This window comes from Botryllus schlosseri, chromosome 15, assembly GCF_051294905.1.
Source record: "Botryllus schlosseri isolate E-star chromosome 15, Bs_hap1, whole genome shotgun sequence".
In the NCBI taxonomy this organism is placed as follows: domain Eukaryota; kingdom Metazoa; phylum Chordata; class Ascidiacea; order Stolidobranchia; family Styelidae; genus Botryllus; species Botryllus schlosseri.
In genome coordinates, this window is record NC_137250.1 from 318,690 (window position 1) to 346,677 (window position 27,988).

The 27,988-nt window shown below is 39.7% G+C and overlaps 3 protein-coding genes across 3 annotated transcripts in view; 1 reads left to right on the forward strand and 2 right to left on the reverse strand.

Annotated features, from left to right (window-relative positions):
• LOC145457464 (heat shock factor protein 1-like) overlaps nucleotides 1-27,959 on the reverse strand; it is a 68,302-nt gene extending 40,343 nt beyond the window's left edge. Inside the window, exon 1 of the mRNA XM_080335681.1 lies at nucleotides 25,394-27,959. The gene's annotated coding sequence lies outside the window, so the exon portion shown is untranslated. The remainder of the gene's footprint in view (nucleotides 1-25,393) is intronic.
• LOC145457466 (THAP domain-containing protein 5-like) lies at nucleotides 41-25,396 on the reverse strand. Its single transcript, XM_080335684.1, has 3 exons — nucleotides 22,945-25,396; nucleotides 20,549-20,747; nucleotides 41-20,453 (listed from the first exon to the last, which is right to left on the reverse strand). The coding sequence occupies exons 1-3, from the start codon at nucleotides 22,998-23,000 to the stop codon at nucleotides 20,220-20,222; spliced, it is 489 nt and encodes a 162-aa protein (XP_080191810.1). The 5' UTR covers nucleotides 23,001-25,396; the 3' UTR covers nucleotides 41-20,219.
• Nucleotides 8,394-14,725, forward strand: LOC145457463 (F-box/LRR-repeat protein 6-like). Its single transcript, XM_080335680.1, has 2 exons — nucleotides 8,394-9,129; nucleotides 12,566-14,725. Exons 1-2 carry the CDS (start codon nucleotides 8,394-8,396, stop codon nucleotides 13,345-13,347), a joined length of 1,518 nt encoding a protein of 505 aa, XP_080191806.1. The 3' UTR covers nucleotides 13,348-14,725.
• Nucleotides 27,960-27,988: the final 29 nt, after the last annotated feature.

The window sequence follows — 27,988 nt, forward strand, 5'->3', positions numbered from 1 at the left end:
GAGAAGCAGTTGCCTTGGGTGAAGTTCTTCGTACCAGATATATGCTCAATACAATGGTTTATTCGACGTTGATGCAGTAGTAGCGTATAGAGTCTCAATCATAATAAAGGTCATCTCTAACACGTGTTACCTACACTTATATAGAAGTCTCGACTCTCGAGTAATCACAACGAGAAGTAGTTTCTTATTCGAGACATAGTGAAATATCATGGGCGAGTGATCACAGCGTTATCACTGCATTATCTCTACTTGAAAAGGGAATTAATTAGGAACAATTAAGGGAAAAGTCAATTAGATTATACGACCATGAATGACAAAATCGATTTACTATGTCGAATACAAGTTTTGGTACAGAAAGGTCACCCCGTCCCCATTAAAAAAAAAGACCGGTTAGTCACAACTACGAGTAAGGACTTAATTTCAACGACCATTTAGTAATTACATGAAATGTTGTCAACAACTACAATGAATTAGGCCTATGCAGTTTCAGCTTAAGTATGAGAAGTTGCAAGAGTAAGGTTTTATACTGCATTTCTAATATACAAGTTACCCGAAATGGAATAACACAAAACATTTTAATCCTAAGCAAAAAGTAAGCATAAACAAATACAAATTCATCCACGTGACAGCCCAAATCATCATGAGTGGTACTGCCGCTGTTCGCGTGAAGGCAAAATTAACTTCAGTGTGTGGCCGGTATATATACAATAGTGGCCAATTCAAACATTGCAATATCTCGGTCGATATTGTGACTTGGAGTAACCAACATACTCAAGTCCGCGTAAACTTCAGTTTCGGGCCGTGGCCCATATGCACCAGTGTGTTCCTGGTCAGTGAAATTCGTACAAAATCTCGATCGATAATGTACCATAGAGATATCAACATATCTCGATGTTTCCGGCGTACAACTTGTTACTCAATTCATGTGTGCCTGCACTGTCGTGCACATGCAGGTTTCCTGTGGGGTCTGGCATCGTCTCGGTTTGTAAGAACTGCGTAATTTTCGTCTGCGATTCATCATTTGTCTGATTGACACAGACTTCAGCGTATATAGAGCTCACTTAGACGCTGTGCGGGGTTGCAGATTCGACGTGGCTACGTACGCGTGTTGGCGCTGTCGAGTCTTCCAATGATCGCAAAATTGGGATATCGTCGGTCGGTTAAATCGATCGTTCGCGGTATATTGGTACAGTTCACCGGTGGAATAGCGGCGAACTGTTGCTGTGCGACTGTTGATGTGAGACGGCACTTGGTGTCAGAGTCGTCCCGAAGTATATTATTGCCAGATCGTTGTTTTTGAGTTGATCGAAATCGTTTCGATGAATTTGCACACATGAGTAGAAGCGTACGCCGGAACGCGGAAGTGTGGACGACGGACACGTATATTTTCGTCAATTCTGTAAAAACCTCACGACAGCATGACGTAGAAAGGGAATATACTAGCACGATTATAACTAGCACAAAATAATGAATTCAAGCATGAAATAAAATACAAAGTCTAACCCTAAGCAACCAGTCTGAGAAGGCGTACCTAAGTAGTACGGTGTTAGCAATATCAGAAACAATTTTAAAAACAATAAGGCACGCTGTTCCCATACAGCGTTGCAAGCAAGGGGTCAATCACTGGCGACTGCGGAAAAAAAATGTAGGGAGCAGACAGAGAGAGAGAGAGAGACAGCTTTTATTGAGCAAAAAATTACATTCAAAAACAAAATACATGTTGCAGCGATACGGTTCCTTAGGGACCATCTAGTCAGCTGCAGCGATGGAGTACAAAAATCGTCTTTTAATAGAGTCTCGCGTCAAGAATAAATTAAAAACAGGTAGAACAGTGGTAAGTTGGAACAACAACAGGGTAACAGGCAACAATAATAAAGAAGTAAACTAAAGAATGAAATGCAATGAAAACAACATGGATAAATGTACAGAGTTGTCAGTTCAAATTATGAAAAAGAAACAATTTGGCAACATCAGATTATCAAATCCAATATACGGCAATACGGCAATAGGGTCCATCAAACCACTAGGTGTCGCTAGACTTTAGGTGGTAACCGCCTTTGTTACGTATGCGGTTGCCGTATTCAGAAACCTGTAGGTTACCTTCTCGATTATGTAAGGGTATTTTATATGGAAAAAATGGCTACAACATATTCTACGGGGACCGTGAACTCGCTATAAAATGAACTAAAACTTCGGAAGGCTTCTACGGAAGGAAATAAGGCCGATTTGATAACTAGGTGAGAATGTGAAATTGTCAACTAAATGTCGGCTACCAGCTCAGCACCAGAAGTTTTCGAAGTTTTAGTTCATATTATAGCGAGCTTACGGTCCACGTAGAATATGTTGTAGCCATTATTTCCATAAAAAATACCCTTACACAATCGAGAAAGTAACCTACAGGTTTCTGATAACAGCAACCGCGTACGTAACAACGGCGGTTACCACCTTACCACCTAAAGTCTGGCGACACCTAGTGGTTTGATGGACCCTATTACAATGCAAATCTAACTAACTTCAATATGACAAGAGTAAATGAGATTTAAATTCGCGACAAAAGGCTGAAAAAGACATTTCCCTCATGGCTAAAGGAATGTCATTCCATATTTTTGGTCCATGATATATGATTGATCTGCGGCACTTACTATTCGTCACACTAGATACAAATAATTTTTTTGAAGTCGAAGACCGAGTACAGTGTGTATGTACGACACTAGATGGCGTGAACATATCACTAAACAAACTTGGGAGATCACCTCGATCATACTTATACATCAATTTAGCAACCTCCAGAGTGCAAAGGTCCTTTACTTTCAAGATGTTCAGGGATTTATATTTGGGGGAGAGTCGTTCCCGTTCTTTCATACCACTAATGTATTTAATTGCCAAATTTTGAAGTACTTCGATTTTCGAATAGTACGTTTTGCAGCCAAGTCCCCAGAAGACTATGCCATAACTGAGCTGACTATGAAAGAGTGAGAAATATAAATTTCTAAGCACAGGTCTTGGAAGACTGTGTCTTAGACGAGAAAAAATCCCTACAACCCTGGAAAGTTTCGTAGTAATTTTATCGATATGGGATTTCCATGATAAATTATCGTCAATGTGAATTCCAAGGTACTTCACACAGGAGATGGGGTTCACATTTGTATTATTCAGATTCAAAAATGGAGAGAAGAATGTAACAGGACTAGGCTTTTGGTTAATGATTAGAATTTGTGTTTTAGACGGATTTAGGAGTAGCTTGTTCGCATTCATCCAGGAACTTATTCGATGCATTTGAGTGTGAACTAATTCTTGCAAGATTGGAAGAGAGGAAGCCGAGACATACAAGCATGTGTCATCCGCAAAAAGTGCCGTGTGAAAAGGAGGGCATGCGATCAAGTCGTTCAAGTATATATTGAACAGTAACGGTCCAAGGACCGATCCTTGTGGGATGCCACAGGTAACTAACGATGAAGCAGACTAGATAGAAGATAGATCATCAACATATTGCATGCGGTTTGATAGATAAGATTTTATTAGATTGTGCTGAGAGCCTCTCACCCCATATCGAAATAGTTTATCGAGTAAATGACTGTGGTTTACTGTGTCAAAAGCTTTTTGAAGGTCCAGAAAAATACTACAGCCAATTTCATTTTTAGAGATTGTTGAATAATATTGAAGAAGAAGGTTGAGTACTGCTTGGTTAGTATTGCAGTTGGTACGAAAAATATTTTGCACGTGGCGAAAGAAAATGCAATATGGACAGGAAGTCTGGTAACTAGCGAACTCCTAATGTAAGTCAAAACATGTCTGTTAAATTGCGATCCAAGTAATAAATTCTCGGTGCAGCCGGGGTAATGGTTTGCGTAATCTTGGCAGCGGATGTGCGATTGATAGGTAATGCTGAGTTTTGTAAAGTGAATTCCAAACAACTCATCACAATAAGTCAATCAACTGGCTAGAAATGATAAAACAACGCGTTGTACAGAATTGATATTAATTGTTAATCGAGTCATTATAAGACTGTTAAAGTACGTAAAAATGTTACAAACTTGAAATATACATTATAAGCCTGCTCAATGGTTGTTTATTGAAATTTATATCGAAACTGAAATTTAATGGGCGTTTCAAGGGCTTGACAATGTGGAAATACACGTTTTTCTGATAGTCGTCTTTATGCGGAGTAATTATCTCAGCAATTGCAACATGTGGTTGAAGTACGGGACAACGCTCGTAGTAATGCTAAATGTACGCACGCGATGCCGTGAAATATAGAAGTAGGGTAGCGATAGTAAGTTACGAATGAAATATAGCTGAATAATCAAATTATTATTAAAAAACAGATAGCAAAGCTAAATCATGCTACAAACAGAGGTGGTAAAAGTAGTCAAGAAAGTTACTCAGTAGAAGTAGAAGTAGCGACGAAAAAAATCAACCCAAGTACGAGTAGAAGTTCTTCTTCCATAAGCAACTTAAAACTACTTGAAGTAGAAGTAGAATTGACTGACTTTAAATCTACTCAAGTAAATAAGTAGTTGTGAAAACGATCGTAATTCGCTCACATGGATTCTCAAAAGGTGTAAATCGAGCTATGTGGAAGGTACCGAGCTTGATTTATATTGATGCATACCAGGAGGTATCCAATTTTTGACAGCATAGGCATTCGTCAGCATCATGGGATTGAAATCATAGTATTGATATGTAAATGCGATACTAATCCTATGTTTACTCGAACAGCACGTTTTAGAAAACATCATGATATGACATTATCCCCCATATTATAAGGCCTGCGGTTTTAGTCGAAGAGCAATACGGAAAAGCTGTATTGGATACGCTTTAAACACTTTGTGCGATCCGTAAACGTTAATAAAAAAATATATTGGACCGTAAAAATGCCATATTGTGTAGCTTTATTTACGGAAATTAAAGGCATTACTACACTTGCTTTACTACTTCAACATGTATGTTATCCAGACAAAAGAACTGATGTTAATTAGAACTCAGAGTATATGATACTGGGGATTGAAAATGAAATATTAAATGCTACTTCTAAAAGCGTTTTTAGTCCGGAAAGTTTCGAAGGTTGGTATGCTAAAACATCTCTAAAACTAAAAAAATCAAAGTCCACTTTTCCAGATTAGAACACGTCATGGACTGCTAGATTACAATATGATAAGTAAATGCTAGATTGCGAAACATCCGTTTCAAACGTTATGACGAGCGGGGCGAAGTGCGACAACGCGGTGCTTTACTCAACTTGTATGAAAATTAAGTGTTGATACTTCGTGAAAACATCCCCGGAATTTCTCAGGTTATCTTCCTGATTGAAGGATTGAACTAGTTCTACTTGACAAACTGAAAATAGCGAAAAGTAAGTAAGTAGATCACAAAGTATTATGAAATAGAAGTAGCGAAAATCAGATGTACGTGAGTAAGTATCAGAAGTAGAGGAAAACGATTCGAGTAAATCGAAAAAAGTAGAAGTACTCGTTACTGACCACCTCTGGCTGCAAAGCACGGCCTCGGTAATTACAAATAGTCCCGAAGGCGTGTCATATTTCAATCTTGCACGCTTATACATTAATGTGTAACATGTGGAGCAAATTGTAGAAAAAAATTCAAACAGGGAGTCATGCCCTATTACGTCAGGCCAACAAGCAAACCAGATAGCGTTTAGGAGTGGCGGAATAGATGCTCTGTGCACAAGGTCTGGCGCGTAATCGAAAACAAATGAGGGATTTATTAGAAATGTAAGTGAGTAATTACAATATCTGTCAAACTCACATTGATCATGGCATGATGTTATCATATACAGAGGAGTGAGAGGGCTGTTATGTGTCTGAAAGCTGAAAGGCCTATGAAATCCCCTTTTGAAATGCCGTCAGACTACCATTACTCAATGTGGAGTTACGAATGGGTTCTTTGAATGAAAGATGCGTCATTATGGACGATCGGTAAAAGTACAATATTCGGGCAAATTAGCATAATTTCGGTTAGATAATAATGGTGGAACCGAATGATGATTTCAGGCGATTATATGCTGAACAAGAAATTTGTATTGCAAAATTACACTTCCTTGCTAAAGCGTTACGAAATTTAAGAAACCGTTGTGACATATTAAATAGCGAATTTTATAATAGTTCTAGAGCTGAGATAAGAACATCACGGCCGTAATGTTAATAATATTTAAAGTCACCGATAACACCTTAACTTAGCGGAGGCCATTAAGCTATATGAAGGTTGATAAAAATGCGTTGTAGGCACAAAGGATGCCGCTCGACATTACATTCAATGCATATAAATCCGACACGAGACTGCGGTACTGGTCAAAGGTTCTATCGTATAGACACAGGAATGATCGCAAAGAGGCCCGCCTTAGCCCCGGTCCGTTCAATCTGCAGGTTTGTTCGGACCAGGAAGCGTTATGCTCTGAACTTCTTCATCCCGCCTCTACACGCACCCGGGTCGAACGAATGCCAGCCCCCGATTTCTCGCATCTCAATTCAATATACATTGAGAGTTGCCGTGTAATTGTATAAATCGGTGATATCTTCTCAGTAAATGTGGGACATAATTCCATTCTTAGCGTATGGTAATCCCATAAGATATAGTGCTTAACGAATTCAACGATTGTGGGATAAGTTAATTTGATCTGTGCACAAGATAAATCCCATATTAACGAATTCAAGCAAAAGATACCTAAGACCTGATTCACATTCGACCATAGCTTAGCGTAATATTTTGGTTGGAAATCATAGATTAGTCGTACGGCGAGCGGTATTCAAATGTATTGCGCTCGCATATTTATTCCTCTCAGGAAAACCAGCGTCGGCACGCTGGGCAAAGGTCAACAGTTCCCGTATAATAGTATATAATATGTAGTACATGTAGTATGTAATGCGCTTCATTTTGTCAACAACCAAAGTCATTTGCCTTTGCGCGTCAGTCATATATTGTCTCAGAAAAGCTGAGCTATCATTTACTGACGGCGCGACACAATTTTGAACGAAAAGGCGATTTGAGTCTTGCGGGTCGACGATAGTCGAATTTTTCGCAATGTGCGCTGATAGCCCCGGCTGTCCGGAGAAATTGGCCGCGTTATTTTGACCAATTGTAGCAATTAGATTAATTTTTGCTTCGCCTAAATACGTAGGCTCGTTTATAGCAAAGCTGATAGTAAAAGCGTGCCCAATTATTTCATCGGCAATACCGAGTAAAGCAACTTCGTGCTTAACATCTTTAGCGTGACCGATTTCAGAGTCTAGTACCATCTCAGCTGGTTGCATAGTTTTACTCGCCATTTAGACACTTCAGTAAACACTTGTCTATGACAAATATCGAATATGTTACGACAAAACAACAATAACACTTCAGAAATCACTAACACATACACAATTCAATAGGGTCAGCTGTCATGATCGTTTTCAACAGAAATTGACAATTAAAAACGTGTACCGTGTTCGTCCGTGAAGAATGCCCTTGTCGTCGATAGCAAAAACGTCAGTCTCAGTATTGAAGTTGTATACCCGAACGACTTTCTCAGGGCCCATGCAGCAATTACAGCTTATTGTCTCTGATGATCTGTATAAAAGTACAGCTAACCAATCGTCTTGGTGCTCGGCTATACAATACTTATCTCGAGAAGCAGTTGCCTTGGGTGAAGTTCTTCGTACCAGATATATGCTCAATACAATGGTTTATTCGACGTTGATGCAGTAGTAGCGTATAGAGTGTCAATCATAATAAAGGTAATCTCTAACACGTGTTACCTACACTTATATAGAAGTCTCGATCACAACGAGAAGTAGTTTCTTATTCGAGACATAGTGAAATATCATGGGCGAGTGATCACAGCGTTATCACTGCAGTCTCTCCCAAGGAAAAAACAATTTATTTTGACGTTTGTAAATTTTTTTATTGTGTTCATGGGAAACATTTTTGGTGTCATGGGGGAATACTGACTTGTCATGATCGTAAAACGAAGAAGCGCCATCAACTATTACGACAGTTCTCTGCCATTTATGAGTCCTACTTCGCCTCACTCTAAAATTGGTGTACCGCAGTTTCGTCGTTTTAGACTGTAGAGTTCCTCTATGAGATCTACAAATGTCAATGACAGACTGTCCCGCGTTCCGCCTTTTCCGCTGTTTCCTCGTTTTAGTGCCTACTTTGTGATCTATAGAGGTCAATGACCGACTGTTCCGCGTTCCGCGTTTTCCTCTGTTTCAGCGTTTTAGGAATCGAGGTTTCCCGCATTTTCCGCGTTTTAGGGGCCGTTTCCGCGAGTTCCGCAGTTTCCGCGTTCCCTCCTTTTAGGGTTACCCCTAATGCAGATGCTGATAAAATGCTTGAATACCGTCAATTTTTAATCACCAGTTTCGTGTTTACAAATAATTACCTGACTGGCAGCAATGTCAGCACTGTATGACGAAGTTGTTCGAAACATGAATGGGAAACCCACTTATGTATCGGTATCGTCTGAAGATTCTGATTCTGATCCGAAAAAAGGCAGTGCAAAGAAAGACGTGCAACCCAAAAAATGGAAGAAAACATGCACCACTTCGAAGAGAAAAAAGAAAGTAAAGCCTTCTGTAGAAAATATTCAATCGAGTGATATTGAAGGTGATGCTAAACCACTTGCATGTGAAAGTAAAATTAAGTTCCAGAGTCCTCACTCGCATCAGCACACTCGATGGATGTTACTGCCCCCTGAGCTACTATCAAAAATATTTGGATACGTCATTTCCATGGAAGGTAGCGCTCTGCCATGTCTTAGAACTCTAGGAAGAGTTTGTAAACATTGGAACTCCGTTGCTAATAACTCTCACCTATGGACGCATATCTTATTTTCTCCGGCTCTGATGTCAGGCAAATCAAGAATAATTGCACCGCTGATTAGTCTGGCAGAAAAAAATTCAGATAAACTCCGACATATCCGCACTTTGAGTTTTGCAAGCCTGCACGACCCGAGTGAAATATTGACATTTGTCAGTGATCATACGAGGGGGATCTGCAATTTGAGCGTAACCGACTGCAACACTGTGAAGTCGCTCTCTGCCTTTCTCAAGAAGCATGGAGAAAGTCTTCGAAGGATCTCAATCATTCGATCGGGCATCCGAGTGTCCGATTGGCCGAAATTCTTTTGTCGTGAGTGCTGTTCCGTGTTTTAATAAGGGATAGGAAAAACTAACTCTGAAACCAAAGGGGATCGCAGCCTCGGAAATCCAGCCTCGGAAAATAATAAAGCATTGCACGCGCGCACACTCACCCGCTTGCCAGTTCATTTTGTGCACCGCTAATCTATAGTAATTTAGTAGATGAGTCTCGTGGTAGATTTTGGTTTTCATGATCCATCGAAAATTGGGGTGTCTGAAGGCTTTCATATTAGAGAAACGTTAAGAACTACTGCGTCAGAGTTGAGTAATGAAATTAATTTGGCAGATATCAACGGTTGCCGGTGAACTCGGCCCTCGGTGAATTTTGTGTTAAAGCGTATTGACAACTATTAATATGAATTATTAAGGTAATAATAATATTATCAAGTGATTTGTCAATATAGTACGGAGGTCAGGGCATGCTTAGCTCACGCAGTCACGGCGTGATTAGATCACGGATTGCGTAAGCGCGGGAGATAACGCGACGCTCACATATCAACCACGCGTGGTCTGCTCGTTATTGCAACTGTAGCTTGGGGGTGGGGTATTAGGGCTGGGTAGGGGTACTATTTGGGTTGGGGAGGTGACATTAGGGTTGGGGGGAGGGGGACATTAGGGTTGGTGAGGGGACATTAGGGTTGGGGGGGGGGGGGGATATTAGGGTTGGTGGTATGTTAGGGTATCCCACGATTAGAATTAGGGCAGTGGTTCCCAACCTTTTTCGTCTTGTGCCCCCCTTGGCCAATATTCGAGCTAAACCCCCCCCCCCTGTGAAAAAGTTGCCTCGTGTGTTAGAAAGCACAACCATTTGTTGACTGAGCAATTAATGGCCAAACATATTCCGATATGTCCGAACTATGTCGAATACGGACCGCACTACACTTTGGTAAAGTACACCTAAATTTGACCTGTAATTTACGGGTCAGGTAGCCGCTGACGAAAAACAAATCACCAAGTCCGCTTGGAATGGCCTCGAGTTGAATCGATAAATCTGGCATGCTTTTCGCGTTAGCTCATATGTTGGCTTAAAAAGGTAAACCGTTTCACCAGCGGCCTTGTGCTGAATTTTTCTTGACTTTTCCCTGCTTAGTAGCAATTTGGCCGAGATGCTGTCGCGGGCCCAATGAAATCGTCTCGCGAGCCTCACTTTATCAGGAGTGTAATATCTATACGGAAGGCATTTAAATCTACCACGCCAAAGAAACATACAATTGTAAATTCTGAACTAGTTTCATACATTCATACTACAGTTCTACCATAAAAATCTAAAAACTTGGTGAGTCAAGTGCATCTTCCAAAACAACGCCAAAGCCAGATTCCCCCCTAAAAATTTCAAAATCCCCCCAAGGGGGGAATTCCCCCCCGATTGGGAACCACTGGGTTAGGGGAAGAGGGACAGTAGGGTTAGGGGAGGGAGTTATTAGGGTTGGGGTGTGGATATTAGGGTTAGGGTCCAACCATAATATCTAGGGTTACCATATTTCGGAAATGTGAAAAGAGGACCATACCGTATTTTCATTTATATTTTCGGAATCAGATTCAGTAAATTCTGCTCTCTGGAAGATAACTTTTAAATTGCCAGAAATCCTACATTCACTTCCGCAAAATAATTCCGAATAAAGCCCCAGTGAAGCGGAACGAAGCTGCAAATCGGTCGTTGCCATTCCATGTTTACATTCGATAATTCCAGTAACCAATCTTCCCTCTAATTTTTGACGAGTCTGCGCACACTCGCCAACTCACTATGCAGATCCTTGGACAACAGTGTGTAACAACTAAAAAAATGGTCATCACTTCGGATTTTTGTGCGCAACTTACCGTGTCAGAACTGCGCATTTGCGCACATACGCAGCTTAGAGGGAACATTGCCAGTAACCAATCATGGTGAACCGGTAGCGTGCGTGGTGGAGTCTTCGATATCAGGCTCTCGCACTGCGATTCTTCCTTATCTGAGAATCATAATTCACATTAAATGCATTTTTAATGCAAAATTGTTCGAGGGCCGAATTCACCGAGGGCCGAGTTCACGGTGGGCTGAGTTCACCGTGGGCCGAATTCACCGATGGCCAAGTTCACTGGTAATCATACTAACCCCACATAACTGTTACAAGGATTTTGCTACTATCTTACTTCCTCTCCACTGTAATTAACGTAACACCGCCCTCACCACCTTAATTAGCAAGAAATCGGAGTCACTTTACAAAGTAAATATGTGAAAAGTATGTACGTATTGACTGGATAGGCCAACCCGGATTTGTGGTTACCCCAGACCCGGGCATTGTGTGGGCCAAATGTGACCCGTGACGCGATTCTGAGCTGAAAGTTCCTTGGAATGTAGACTATAAAATATCTAAATTAATGTTAATGCCTGGACAAAAACCACTGTATAAACTGATCTAGAAATGATGCGTTTACTCTGATGTCTAGTTTTTATGTACCGTGATTACGCAACCTATGTAGGTTGTTTGAGTAATCCAGGTAGCAAATTCTGCCATAACAATCAAAGTTATAAGTCACTTGTTTACATACTCAAGTTCAAATCTTGGTTGTTGCCAGGCCTGTGCTTTAAACCGTTACGTCTTACGTTTCCAAATCCTAATTCATGAAGTAATGCGATAAGTGCATGTCATTAACGGCCGTCTCCAGTCTCCACTCACAAATGATGTTGTGCCAAGCAATGAAAGATACGGGTGAAGTTCGACATTTCAAAAAATTTAGAGCACTGCCTTTTTGTTTTGTAAAGTCGGCTGTGAACCGGTATTTTTAGTTTCTGACGAGTACCGATCAGGTCTCTGTGTTTAAGGACTATAATTTGAGTCGGCATTACCAGAAAAATCATACAGTATATACTTACAGTCGACTGATGCTGACCTGCTAACGAAGGTAGAAAAACAGCAAGGCTATTTTACCAAGCCACGCAGAGCTAGGGACCGCTTCGCAACATGTGTTAACAATAATTACAATTTAGAAATGAAACTGCATGTCGCAAAACATAATTTAAACATTTGTCTCGGCCCGACAATGTACTTTCTGCTTCACATTCTGCCCATCAGGAAAAATAATTGCCCACCCGTGGGTTACCCAGTACTAGGGTGACCATACGTCCTCCTCTAAGAGGATTTGTCCTCTTTTTGGCTTTTTTGAAAGTGTCCTTGGAGGACGCCCGTTTGTCCTCTGCAAAATCCGACTGAGATGCCGTAAATCAGCACCGAAGTGACGCTCTGGCGGGTATTTCGTGAGCTGAGCGGAAAGTTGACCTCTTTTTTTTAGTCAACCACCCACCGAGTGGGTAAAATTTACCATTTTTTGAGAATTCTTCTCCGGTTAAAATTCTGAAATAGTGTCCTCTTTTTAGATTTCCAAAATATGCTAACCCTACCCAGTACCCACTCATGCTGTGAGTTAATCTCATGTCTCGCTATTTTTAGAAATGGGAACGTGTTTGAGAGCAGTGGACATTGTGGGCTACGAATGTTGCTCTTCAAAACGTAGCCGTATCTCCCTTTCTTCCTTGAATCATCTTCAAAACATAAGCCATTTGAAGATCGAGCACGTCGACACATTCAGGATGAAATTCATAAAAGACTTGAACCAGCTCAAAGTCCTCCACCTAAAAGATACCGACATCGAAATTGCGCCGGGACACGATTTTCATCACCCTTTGTTGGAGGAATTGAACATTTCAAACCAATTTCTGTCAGATTTCTTTCAATTTCCTTCAAATAAAGGTACGGAGACGTTGGTGAAGAAATTGTGCGGTTGTCCAAACCTGCGCAAACTATCTTTACGTGGAAGATACATTACTCTTGATACGCTATGTAACAGCCTCCAGGCGTGTCAGCACCTTTGCCACTTGGATGTGACCATCAAAGATAGACCTACGAGTAGTCACGCTATCGGAGGTCTTCTGTTTATTCTCGGACATTCATTAGAAGAACTCCATATTGACATGTACAAAAATTTGGATGATTCCATGGCGAGAAGTGATTGGAAGGAGTGTGTTTACAACAATTTGAAAATTCTCTCAATGCAATCCACGGACATTCGAGGACACACTCTGTTGTCGTGTCTGAACGATCGGTTGCCGATGTTGCAAGTATTGAACGTGGAACGTTGTCGCGAGCTGCCTCGCGGGTGCAAGAAAACGTGGAGAGACATTCCTTTCTTCCGGGGCTTATTGGAAAAGTCACTGCGAGGGATGGATGGGTAGTGTAAAACCACAAGGACCCACTGTGCTAGTCTATAGGGCCCGGCAGTAGGGTTGTTGAAAAACAATTCTTTTCCGTCGATTTTACGGGCTATGTTAGGTTGAATGAAAAAACGCTTCACACCGAATTTGACTGAATTCCAACCCGTAGAACCGAAGTGGTTGAAAAATTTTAAATTTTACTGGCAACCCCATGAAATTGTTAAGTTATACTCGAAAACAATGTACAGCGAACTTTGCTCAATTCCAACCAGTAGAAGGTTTTGATGTTCAAAATATTGGATTTGAAATAATACTATTTACGGCAGAATTTAATTAATTATTGAAGAATTTGCCACCGTAAAGACTATTTTCTTCAAATCCAAAATTTTGTGCTCGAAGAACTTCTCTTCTACCGGTTGGAATTGAGCCAGATTTGCTGTGCTTCATTTCTCCAGACAACTTAGCAATATCGTGGGATTGCCAGGAAATTTTTTTTTTTGAAATTCTGTAATCAATTAAAAAATAATTTAACTCTGAAAGCTTGTCTTCATACATGGTGGAATTGAGTCAAACTTTTTCAGCCAGCATCACAATTTTATCGAATGGCCGGTAAGATGTAAAGAAAACGGTTATTTTTCAACAACCCTACTGGCAGATTTGATTCTGACTCCAGTATTAGGCTTCGAGTCAAGTCGAGTATCACTTATGGTGATTGATCACGTCAATATAGCATGAGTGATGTGGATAGTCAAATAGGTACCTTTTTGTGACCCAAAAGAATATAATTCCAGTCAAATATGACATGGAAGATGATTCAGTATCTTTCCGGCCGCACCTATTTCATTGCACTTTGTGACAATGGTGTGGGTTGATCACGACTTGACAGATATGTCATTTCCACGAATGTGTGTTTCGCATGCGATACGACCAATCGAGTTTTTGCCCGGCCCTACTCCTTAACGAAGCACTTGAACTTGAATGCAATGCGTCTCTGATATGAAATTTGTTTCGTAGTCTTATAAGAATTTGTTCAGCTTATGTCATTTTAAAAGTATCCATTCGGCTTTTTAGCACTTCAACAGATTGAATTCAGCTTATATCAGACAATAAGACTTTGGCTACATTTCGTCATTTTAAAATCATGCGTTCAGCTTTTCTCACTTTCCAATAATGCAAGGCACTTACCATTTCGGACAAGGTGTTTAGGACGGTCACTGTGTTCTAACTTCAGGTTCATGCTAGAAGCATGTGACCTGAGTACTTTTACAGACTTTGCATTTTCACTTCACTTCAAGTACTTATTATCATGGATTGTAGAGTGCTTCTTCTACTTGTGTAATGCTTTGTGCACATCATGACCTGCACGGATTTCATTATTAAATGTGCGAAAAAACCTGCATACTGTGCGCTGTGCCAACCTGTGGAATGGATCGATTGGTACCCAGTTGAAGGGAGATAGCGTCTGATGTTTATGGTCATATACGAATCTTACGATGGCCGTCTATCCTTTGGCCCGAGTGAATCGACTCGTAAATCGCTGGGCAGTAGTAACCCTATGCATGCACCAATGTGGAATATGTTGTCGTAAAGAGGAGTCGATGATCAAATGTTTGCACCGATTATAAGTGCATACTTTGTTTTGAGTACCGTACTCTATTCATTTTGTATATAATTAGATGAAAATCTCCTAAATGCTCTTGAAGGCGACCCGGTTTATTAACATGCTTTTTGAGCCTCCCCCCCCCCGCCCAGAATCCTTGCAGATTTTGATATAGCACTATTCACTCACCAAGTATCCACATAATTTTGAAGATTCGGCTGCTACTCCTTTTCATCCAATTTGTATTTAGGGGAGATTTATGCGAGCGACGCAATCGCATCCGCTAACGAAATTTTTTTATCGTGAATGATCATCACTTTCATGATATTTTTAATAACATTCTATACCTTTTTCTCAGTGCTTTAAAATTACAATAACATTGACAATAAACTACTACAGTGTATACAGGAAGTATATATTTTCAGTGACTGGTGCATCTCATTCATTTTCAGTAATAGGCTAACTCCATGTCAGTAGCCCTAAAACAAATTACCGTAATGGTTTATTTCAGTTTTTAGATAGACAGATCGAGTGATTTTGAAATATATCCGAGTAGCCTACATCACAATTTCAAGTTTTTAAATTCGATATCCAGCTTTTCAAGTTGGTGCATGATAAAAAACAAGCTTTTCCGGCTCATTCAATCGTAAAATCGATCGAATTTTTGGTAGGTCTGTACATGAGCTATCTTGTAGAAGTTGATCTAATATATCATTCAAGTTACAATTTAGCTTTTTTGTGTACAGCACTCAAGTTTAAAGTCATTGCTAATGAAAATCATTGGAGTATTCCTCTGATTTCTGTCAAATTAAAAAATTTCATCACTATAGTCATCATATGGAAGCTATTATAACATAGAATGCTGAAAAATGAGTTTTTATCAGTGTTGGGATCAAGTCACTACCTTCGAGTCACGAGTCATTGCACATTTTGACTCGAGTCAAGTCAAGTCAATTGATTTTTGAAGGTGACTCGAGTCAAGTCAAGTCACTCGATTTTTGGAGAGGACTCGAGTCAAGTCACGAGTCAAGTCACAATTCAAGTCAAGTTGCCTTTTTGAAGTATGAGGCATGGTAACGTCATTGCATGTTGCTAGCTGTCTGAGCTGCCGATTGCGTGGTCATTGATTCTGTACAGATGAACCAATATAGAGTCAATTATTCACGCAAGAAGGCATTGTATCGCTCACATATACGTAAAACTGCGAATTGCATAGCCTCAGTTTATAACTACCAGCCGAGATAGAGAAACGAATTGATAAGATGCAATGCATTTACAAATTGATATGATACATTTCGAGCCTGCGCCAATGGTTGAGTACTATATAAACTTTATTCGAATTCAATTTCAATGAAATAAGAGGTTTGGTTAAGATAGGAACAGAGAACAGAAATATACATTTTGCTATTTAATTACTTCACTATTCTAGTTTATGACCACGTAAGCTGTAAGCTTCGATCACTTCGTTAGCGGTCAATTTTTTGTGAGGTAACAATGGAGGCTCAGTAAAACGCACGATCATTGAATGATTGGTCGCTCTCACGGGTTACACCAGCGTTTCGCAAACAATCCGAAGATATGCAAGATACAGTGATATTTATCAACACCGATTACTTAATGACTTGAATTTGACTCGGGAATTTTGCTCCGAGTCACGAGTCAATCCACATTTCTGATACGACGAGTCAAGTCAAGTCAAGTCATTTTAGCAAAGTGACTCGAGTCAAGTCAAGTCATGCGAAAAAGGTGACTCGAGTCATCCCAACACTGGTTTTATTGAATATATAATGTCCAAGTTGTGACATCAATGTAGCCTAAATTGTAGGCAGAAGTTGGCGATTTGGATTATGTTCAGTTCCTCTTGAAACTGGCATTCGCAATCTTTGTGTGGACAGTGCTGCACCAACAATATTTGAATATTTGACGAGGTGGTCTGGTTAAGCTGTTTTATGACCGGTACCATTGCAAGCATTCAATGTAAAATTTACCATAAACATGAAGCTATGTCTTGGTTAGGTAACTTCTGGGACAAATGGTGATTTTTAACAAACCGGTATTTGTTCTTTTCTGTAGGTACTTTTGCTGTGTTAGCTGTTACGAATAAATAATTTGTCTGTAGAAATATAGTCCATGAGTTAATCCTTGTTGAGTGATCCGGTAATAATTCTTGATGACCATAAACTCCTCTTGGTTGAGTCATCTTTGTTATGTTCGTGCATTTTACGTTGGTATCGTTTATCTCTTATTTGTCTTAGGATTAGTAATTATACCGCCAATCATTATTTCCTCGTGTGTCGTGCTTCGTATTTATACCACTGAGCTATATAAACACTGGAGTGCGTTACTCGCGATATTTGCGTGATCAATTGGCCGCCATCTTTGGGTTAAGTTGATAGTTGCGCGTTAAGCTGGTAGTCAAGGCAGAAGTGGTTGGTTGATGTGCCTGTTTTGATTACTCTTTGGCCTGGACATATCGATTTCGATGGTTCGGACAAGATAAGGTTATATATGTGTCATTGTATGTATTCATTTGCAAATATCTTCCTGATGTAGATTGCTTAACTCGTTGTATTCAGGTAAATAAACAAGTATTTGGTTGCATTAAGGTAAGCATCGGCTTACTGGACGCTGGCCGATGCGAAACCCTCGTGGTCCAACCGATACTTCCAATCACTCTCACACCTGGAAGAGTATGGCCCTTGGCCTTCATATTCGAAACCCGGGATCTGAAACCGCTTGTCGGGGCAGTATCCCAGTCACAAGTATGGTGGCGGCGGGACAAGCCTCCGCAGACGCCCCCAGCCAAGGCCTGCTTGTGACAGCCATTTGCACCTAAAACGCAGAGAAACTGATGAAGGTAAAAAAGTGGCAACAAAGAAGCAACCTTAAGGGAGCTCTCGGGTACCTTCTACCCAAGAGTGACCTATAAAGGCGCTTGTGGCAATAGTCACATGGTGTAATGCCATGCGGCTGCCACAAGCGTAACGGGGTGGTGGTTTACTGCGGTTCCACCAGGGTACCCCTAAAAAAAAAAAAGAAAAAATAAACATATGCTTCTGCTCAAAAATTCCTGCTGGCCTTGAGTGCTGTTTTCACAATTACTGGGATAAGTCAATTGTCATGGCATTGATAATTCGATTTGGATATGATACCGTTAATCCTAAGGGAGTTTGATAATGTTGTCTTCTCTATCCCTACAGTTTCAGGTACTGTGTATGGCAATTTTATTTGGATATGATGCCATAAATCCTGAAGGAGCTTGCTGATGTTGTCTTTATACTCATTATAGCTTCAGTTTCATGTACTGCGTCCTCGAATTGTAGTTGCAAGCACACACTGTGATTTACTATTCTTACAAATATTGAAAACCAGCAAACAGGCACATCTCAAGTATAAATAATTACCAAGCATTCAAATAATTGCAATGGATATTGTCAGTTTTGTTGTTATTTCCCAGGTACTGTATCTATAGGTAGTGAAAGCATATATGGCTATGACCACCAGCTTCAAGTTATTACCGGAGACTGCCTCATAATCACCCTGGCCTCGATTCAAAATCTTCTCACTACAATGGCGCTGATGTCAATGCTATCAGTGCCAGCTACGTGGTGGCTATGAATACCACTGGCGGAGGAAAATTCAGCATCATGTGACATGACAAAGGCACAGCTACAATCAAAGTTATACGACCTAATTGTTAATCTACTTATTCATTGTGTCAAAGTAGTCGAAATAAATCGTAGAAAGTGAAAGTGAGGATATGTGAGTTATGTGTAGCAATATGGGTTAGCGATTTCTGCAGAGGTGATCAAATGAGAGAAATAATATGCTTATATCATTAAATGAGTGATACAAGATGAATGCATGAGTCCGTATTTAGATCGGGGTAAAATTGCCTAGTACTCACTGAAATTGACGCTATGTTGGTTACAACAATCTGCGCTCGGAGTTTATTATCGTTGATTTGATCAGATCAATCATCGATGAAAAAAAGCAATGTAACGCAACGACCTGAGGTAATCTACAAAATCTACACCCACCCACCTTTCCTTGCCTGCTAGATGAAGCATTCCTACCTGGTGCATCTTCGGATCAACCATTTCCGGGATCACGCAGTTGCTGCCTACCTGATCCCTTTCTTCCCTACAAGACAATACATTACAACCTGGTTTTCGATCAACCATTTCTGGGATCACACGAAATACCGCGCTGTACTGTCTAGTAACCCAAACTTTCGTTTTCAGAAACACTATCTTCAGTCATGAGAAACGCAAGGTTATGAATGATTTTTCTATTAAAATAAGTAACATCAAAAAAATAAAAACAGAAATATATCAATTAATTGTTATTAACTTGACGTCACCCTCGACGTAATTGAGGGTGATCTGACAGTAAAATGTGGGATAAGTTAGGGCTTAATATCTGCGAACGAGGTACAATAAACGAACCAATTCTGATCGAAATTGCAATTTAAAAGACCAAATTTGCTGACCACTCCCATCTAGCAAAGTACCCATTCTGGTAGGCAGTTTCTGATGAGTTGGAGCATTTGACAAGGACTAAAATTACTTGGATTTGATGATTGGGTAAATATGGACCAGGAAAACTAGACTCAATGTTCCTGGACGATATGTTTGCCCGCAATGAGGAAAGCCAAGCGGATTGTCAGGAAAGCCCGCCTCATGTCAATGAAGCAACAGTTGCACCGGTTTTGTTAAGCTTGTTCATGCAAATTTTAACCAAATTTGCTCGTTCCGATCCTGTCAAACCATTAATGAAAAAGTATTCAAGCGGAATCTTCCAGGATGAATTGACGCAAACAGCCATAAAAACTAATACATCTCTTGCCAGTGGCTAAGAATCCTCGTCCTCGCAGTCAGTACCCATGTCTACATATCCTCGATATCTTCTTCCATCCCAAAAAAACCTGTTTGCGGATCGACATTTCATCCATCATTATGGAACATATTACAGGAGCTGTTGATGCCTCTACTTTTCCTCTGATAGCAGAAAACGCAATACCAGTAAAGCCAGGCTCAGCGGGAAGTTTTCCATACCAGCGTCTTATCACATTCGGATGGGGAAGAGCGAGTTGAAAATTTTGACGCACAAAATTGTATGCCTTAGCAGAATAATACTGCAGCGTCATTGCAAAAATATTGCAGTTCTTTAGAGTATTTGACTCCTCTTCCACCAACTTGTAGTTTCATGCGCTGCAACAGCTCACTTGGTAGACGACTGAATTTTTGTGACATTACTTCTCCGCACAAATCGCTGATCAATTTTTTTTTCTTCAGAGATGCAATGACCTCATCCAGAGTATCACTTTTTTTCTCAGGCGGCATGTCCTCATTTTGGCAGCATGCAACCCCTTTTTAATTTGTACCACTCTACGGCGTTGCTGTTGAATCAGCTTTTGAGGAGAGGTACGTGCACGGTAACTGCGGTCGTGGAGAACTGCTTCACCAGTTTGTGCTTTACAATAACGTTTCTTATCTTGAAGTGTTGCTTGCCGTTTGTTGGAAGCCTGAAATTCACGAATTTCACATCAACAGAGGCTAGGGTGAGGGTATACTAATATAAACTTAACTTTAGAAGTAAATATATAAATGTCTACTGTACCTTTGACCTCATATATTTCGGAAAGTTCAGAAATCTCGTTGGCACCGCATTCTCCCTCAAACGTATCAACTGGCCCACATGGTAAATGGCACTTTCCGGAAAATGATCGGAGCAGATAACTGACGATCTTGATGGGACCCAGTTTTTTCTTTTCATGCTTTTTAACCATCTTCCTTTCAGCGACTCATTAGTAGGAAAGCTGCATTATATGGAGCATTGTATGAAGCAAAGCACACTAAATAGTCAATTCTTTGTTATGAGCTATGATAAAAGCAGAAGGGACATAAAATAACTTGTCTGATAAAATTATACATCTGCCACTTTTCACTCCATAGGCTATTGTATTCAAGATTGACGCAGCCTCTTAAAGCTAAAGCAGTTCAAGCTAAAGCAGTTCAAAGGTAAACCTTGAAAAATATTTTTGAATAAATAAAAAATAATTTTGAATAAATAAATTGACAGTTTCGCACAAAGCTATAAGGACTATAGATGAACTCGACTATGGAATTTGCAACTTCCACAGTATTTGTTTAGCATCTGAAAAAGATATCCTGTTTTAACTATGCTGATGAAAACCTATAGGCCATTAATTGAATCTTTTCCTTGTATTCCTACTCTTGCCTACATAGCATAAGCAAGAATTGAATACTAAACTGATTATTGGCCGAACTGCTTGTACTCGATCACGGACAAAATACGAAGAGTGAGATGGACATTATTACAGATTATTACAGATATTGATGATGAACATTACATAGAAGATATGGTGACAAGGATTTCTGCTGGTAGTCTGGTCTGGTCATTCCATTCATATAGCCGCAACGAAATGTTCTGCTATCACTTTACCATGACCTGTTCATTACAACTGATGTGACTGATATGGGCATGTCTGGCTGCTATGCTTATTCTGTTATTCACTTACAGGTGAAAATTTCTGGGGTATCGACGCTTTACCATCGACTCTTCATCACTACTGCCGTTACTATTACTTCTCCCGTACGACTCACTGGATATCTTCTTCCGCCTTTTACTACAGCCAGGCACAGCAAAGGCTACCACTACCACCTGATGAACGTACTATCTTCGACATGTCGAATTACACAGAATATCAATATACTGACACGATATATTGGGCTGAAACAAATCCTGAATGTTGGAATAATTAGTCATTCAAAGCTCTATACGCATACAGGGCAACACGAATCAAATATATTCAAACACTGACCGCTTTTCCATAAGCCCCTGTACTAAATCGATTAACCGAGTACCCACAATGCATCTGCGCATTGGGATCACGCAGATTTGCTTAGCCGGAGATAGCAGTAGTTCGGGGCTTGATTTATACCCTGTGTTCTGTTTTCTCGTCGTCTTTTGTTAAACTGCACTCTGGATCGGGGTCAATTTATCTTTTCACCCTAACTCATTTCTCCGGAAGACACTTTGAAAAGGGGTTACCGGTGAAACATGATCAAGTATCCGGTGAAACATGATCAAGTATCCGGTGAAACATTATAAGCATTCCCTCGAGGCACTTGATATTTTCGTTGTTTATTAATGTTATTGGCACGTAGATCTGCGATTTTTATCCCGAGGGCACGGATACGTCAACCTATTTTTACAATATTCACTTCCGATCAAATAGAATCGCTCCTAAGATGTTATGATATCATGTATGATTTTGACATAACTCCCTTAGGGCAAGTCAGCACATTTCTTTAAACTGCTTCTTATTAAATAAAATTACTAAACCGACATTCTCTCTATTGCACGCAACTTCCAAGTTATTGCCACTAGGAATTGACTATGTTTTATCCCGAATGTTTTTATCGCGTTCCACAATTTTCTGATCTGGGCCCATTCCAGCTTGCAAAGAACATCGCCATCGCTGTCGATCGACAACCAATAATTCATAATCGTTTAGTACACCTTTAATAGCGATCACTGCTGAAGTGATTGCGCAGTTCTGTGCTGATTTATTACACGAACAAAGCCATGCATGATTTGTAAAATTATCAGTCAGTCTTCCTTGATAAGGGCAGTGCAGGATGTGGCAGGTCCAGGTACCTAACTAGGGTCAGGGGTCACATAGGGTCAGGGGTCATCTGGGGTCAAGCAAGATATCATGACAATGTCATACAGGTCTCTTTGAAGATATCCTATATATGTGCAAATGTGTCGACAGATTTATATAAACAATACATATGACTAGATATATTTTGAAGTAGTTGAGACATATACACAATATATATGCAATATATTCTGTGTTTGCTGGGGAGTGTTTGTATTGGTAAGGAGAAGGTGGGAAGTGCCCTTATACCGCAAATCCCTAGATTTGGCGCGCGCCCACGCTCTATATCCACGTCTTATGAGGAGGTATGGGAAATATATCAACATACTTTTCACCATAACTGTTGCCCATGACTATAGGATGCGAAACGACATCGGATCCCATAACTTGAAATGTGCTCGTTCATGAATTCTCTTCGACGGCCTCTTTTCTGGAATTTGTTGCGTCCTAATGTTACCAGAACTCCCCGACAACTGTGCTAAAACTAAGCAACACAGCATTATCGGTTACTGCGCTGGAAAGTGGTGCTGTCGCATTCTTGACAGACTTTAACACACTTCGTGCGACCACATTCCACTTTTCCGGGTAATTATTTTGGCACACCCATTCGTGCATATATATACGCAGTACTTACCAACCGGTTGGCTTAGTCGATTTTGCACATTTCGCCTTCGCCAACCGTTTCACGCTTCACATAATGACGCTGTAATAAATACTGAAATCCATTTATTTTAACCTTTGCTTGCTGTGACTTTTTGACTGTAGAATATCGTGATCGATTTTTGCTTGGCTCCCCTGAGGGCTGAGGTTATCAATTCTCCCCCCGCTTCCATTAAAATGAGCAATTTTGTCTATACTATATGCTATAGAATGAGGTTCGGTCTATGTGCTTGTAAGTGTAACCGACTTTCTGTAAACCGCGATGATTGGTTCATTTTCCAGGACAAAAAATATGCAAGGATGAATCATAGTTATTTATAAGAAGTGATTTGAGACGATTCAGCACATCATCGTAGCGACTTCCCACGCTAAGATGCAAAACTGAATTCTGGAGAAAATGTCATCAAAATAAGTTGTTTAAAAGGGTGACATAGGATGGCTATACCTAATTTAACAAGTAAATCGTTGTTTGCAGATTTTAAATTGAACAGCCCACATCGTGTACTATTGTCATAATATGAGCAGTTACGCCAATAATAGGTGCATTTTTGTAATTCTTTTAATGTGACACCGTGATAAGGATGCTACACATAAATCACCATAACGATTTCACCCGCAAAGGCGAGGACTGAAAAATAAAGCGCATATAACCAACACTACATTGATAACATAGATTAAACGGATAATCTGGATAACAATTCCTTGGTGTAAAAGTATCTCTAATCTATTATGAAACAGATATCGAATATTTTTTTTATGTTGTGAAATCCGTCAAACTACATTCGTCACTTCTGCAAATAATCTCAAAACACCTATTTTATTTATGTCTCAACGTGCCAAACATAATTTCCAAATCTAACTTATCGTTCGAGTTGTGCAATATAATATAACCTACGACATACTGCAAAAGCACTTCAAGAGATTAAATTTGATTATCGTATCAGTTCCGAGCATTAGCTTATTGGTCACGACATCACCTACAATATATCTTGATATTAAGTTACCTATCGCACTAATACGTAGCCTACTCTCTTTCATTGATGTGACATTTATTCGAAAAATAATTCCAGAGATTATATCTTCATATAAAATTCATTTTACCAGAAAGTTCGCACGCAACTACTATTTTCCAATTTATTTTCTACTTGTACACCATAGTTCTACCCAATGTCAACATATTTTAAAAATCGCGTGATTTTTCTGCTGTACCTCCATTAACACTACAACTTAATCGTATTACTTTTATACGACCTTGAAAACAGATAAATTAAATTTCGTAAAGATATTTACAATGTTACCACCTTAATATTGGAATATATGCCTGGTCCTGAAGGTGGGAATAATCCGTCACTGACCATCCCTGGCGAATACTGATATCGCAAATAGCGGCCCGGTCCTTTCGGATCAATGAATATACTTCATATTGATTCCTTCCAATTACCAATGGTCGCCAAGTTCGTGTTTAGTCCAAGGTCCGGATTGGCATTAATCTGAATTATCGACGACAGCGAGATAACGTCCAGTTAGTTGGGACTGCTTTTGCGGCATTTCCTGTCTGTCCGCTGAACCACTCGTCATTGGTTTGTTGTCGTAATAAAATTCGCATGTAGGTTTCTCGCACAGAACATTTGCTTGCTGAGAGTTACATGACGAGGAGAACTGATGAGCCAATGTATTGATTGGATTTGGCTTCATAATTTGGAGTGCTTTCTCTTTCATATTTTGAAGGCATAGGACACTGGAACACTATTCCTATCGACGGCAACAGCGTTTTTGACACCGTCCAAGTAGTTGGGATGATAACTATTATTACCGCCTTTAAAACAATCAAGATCGGTCCCCACTGTGACGTTTGACAGGGCATATACGTAGAAAAACTGGCACTTCAGAAGTCCGATACTGGCCACCAATTGAGTGGAATAATTTATTCAGGAGGCAGTGATATCACTGATTTTGACAATCATTGATTATCAGTAGATATCAGTCTTGAAGCCTTTATTCCAGGTTCTTTTCTTTCTTCTGCAAACTTCCAGATGTTCAATCTTCACGCATTGCCTCAGTCAACAATGACCATATGCGGTCCAGAGCTCAGATAATACTAGAATACACATTTCCTGTCTTAATACAACCAAATACTCCAATTATTAATTGCACAGCTAAACAGGTCTAATTACTGATAAACTCGATTATAAATGATACACATGTAGCACACTTCAAATTATAATACGAATTTATACATCCCCATCCATCATGCACAATTTACAACTTGATTAACACTCCAAGGTATGTTTCAACATATATATGCTGAGGCCTTTCCTGCCCAATATACATCCATATAAAATATACCAAAAATATGCCGATAGATGACCACAAAAGGACTGACATTCGAAGACTAGGGTCAAATATATTTCTATCGTTGTGTTCCGGTGTTTTCCTTTGATTTATTACTTTGTATTGGTGCCTTAAGCTTTTTTATATATTCGTATAAGCTGTGATCCAAAGGCAACGTAGGTCCTTATTCAGAACGAAATTGAAACTCTATTCCAGCTAGGGTAGAGGGTCTTGGCTTAGTACATTCGTTGCCAACTATAATGCGTATGTGTGTAGTATATCAGGAATCATAGGTAAACAATCGATACTGCAATAAAATTAACACATGAGAATTCATTATGCTTAACAACATGACTAAAAAGGTTCTAAATTTTCAAGTTAACATGACATTAGTGTTTTGTTCTTTTGTTATTTGGGGAGCTAATTTGGTAATCTGTTTCATTCTACCTCCCCCCAGTTATTTCCAATGGTTACTATCCCATAACTCTACTCTGTACATATTACTTTAGTTTTAGTCCAACGTTTCATTTCATTTCCGACGCATCTACTAACTAGCCTGAGGGCACGTCAGGTGCCGATGTGTTGAAATGCTAACAAAATTATTTTAAAACATGACGACATTCGTCCTCATCCGAGACAATTTTGGCGTAGCAATACAAAAACTGCAGCAATTATTAACAATACGTGCTCACATAACTAGCAATAGAGGCATGCATTTACAAATATATTGATAACCGGAAGTCAATTGTCACATCCACATTTCTGCCTTCAAATCATGATCACGTAACTCCAATGATTACTTATTGTCCTCAAAACACTCAGCGTTCATTCTGACCAATTTATATATTGTCACCTCATAGATCAGAGTCTTTTAGCCTTCGAGATATTTTTGATTGCTCGCAATTGCAGTTGAGGCATCGATTCCTCGTTCGCGTATGTCGTTTCCTGGATTTATCAAGCACTTTCGCTTCACGTCGCATAGGCAAGTTCGACAGAAAACGGGGTTTTCGTCTCGAGTTCCGCGACTTTCAATGCAATATATTCCAAGTACTGTTCTGATTCGTTCCGTCGTCGGTTCATCGGCTTTGTGGAGCGATTGCGGCGCAATTTATCACGATGCTGCATTCTGTATGCTTTGCTACTGGTGCAAGCGGCCGGTTTAATCATTATATGATTAAGTGCCATTAGGGATGACCACCTAATTCCGCCCATCTATATCCTAGCAGGTGATACTCATTCAATGCCCATCAATGGTCACTGGTCAGTTCTGGAGTTCGAGTCTGATAATGGCTATGTCTTTCGGTACTTTGTGTCGATAGTTCATTTCAGTGGTGTTTTGACCACCACAACTGAGTGCATAATTCATGTGGATACCATACAATATAACATATTATACGTACAATTAAAAATCCATCAATTTGCAAAAGATTCGCAAACACGAAAACTTAAAATAGTGGCGCATTTTTCTGACGATAGATTTGCCAACGTAGTACTAAATGTAAACTAATTAAAGCGTAGCCTGCCGTGTTGGCGCAGCTGTTGCATGCAACATACGTTAGCATTTGTACTATAACTGTTATTTGCGAACAAAATTTCTAAACAAAGGATATTATACGCGATAAAAGTTCAAATCACCCATTGCGGAGGGCACATATTTCGAAACATAGAATGATGTCATATTTTGTTCAATAACATAATAGTAAACTTGCGGATACTTCGATCATACTGATCGAGCATAAACTGACAGTATAGTGTTAACACCTTCGTCGTGACGAATGCGTGAACCCTTCGTATCATCATTCAATTTTCGACAAATCTGTTTCGTAAAAAGAAACTATTGATAATAAGGCATCATTCACTAGAAACAGTTATTAACTTACTTTACGACATTTTTGGATACCTCGGGACATGTTTCCTTAATTGAAAATCAAGCCAGGACTAGCTCTTGGATTTAAATTCAAACATACATCTAATTCATTTGAAAAATTCATTTTCAAACATGTCTCCAATGTTTGGTTGGTTAGCCTATTCACATTAGAGTCCGACGTATCTATATTCACTATAACAGATCAAATCGTTTTATGTGGCCCTGGACAATATTAACTATGTGCTCATGCTTGAACCAAATTTGAATCAAGGTCTCCAGATCCAAGGCAAGTACTCCATGATCCACAATAAGTAATGTATCCATTTCATTGGACAACTCGAGACAGTTGTAACATCCTCATCATTATTATATAACTATTCTCTGAAACTTTCTTGATATATCTTAGCCTTCCACAGTCGCCATAATGTAGCCAAAAAATATCTAAATATTTTGTTTTCGAATCGGTTATGCTATGTGCCGCACATCCTGAGATTGAAATAAGATTTCGAATCAG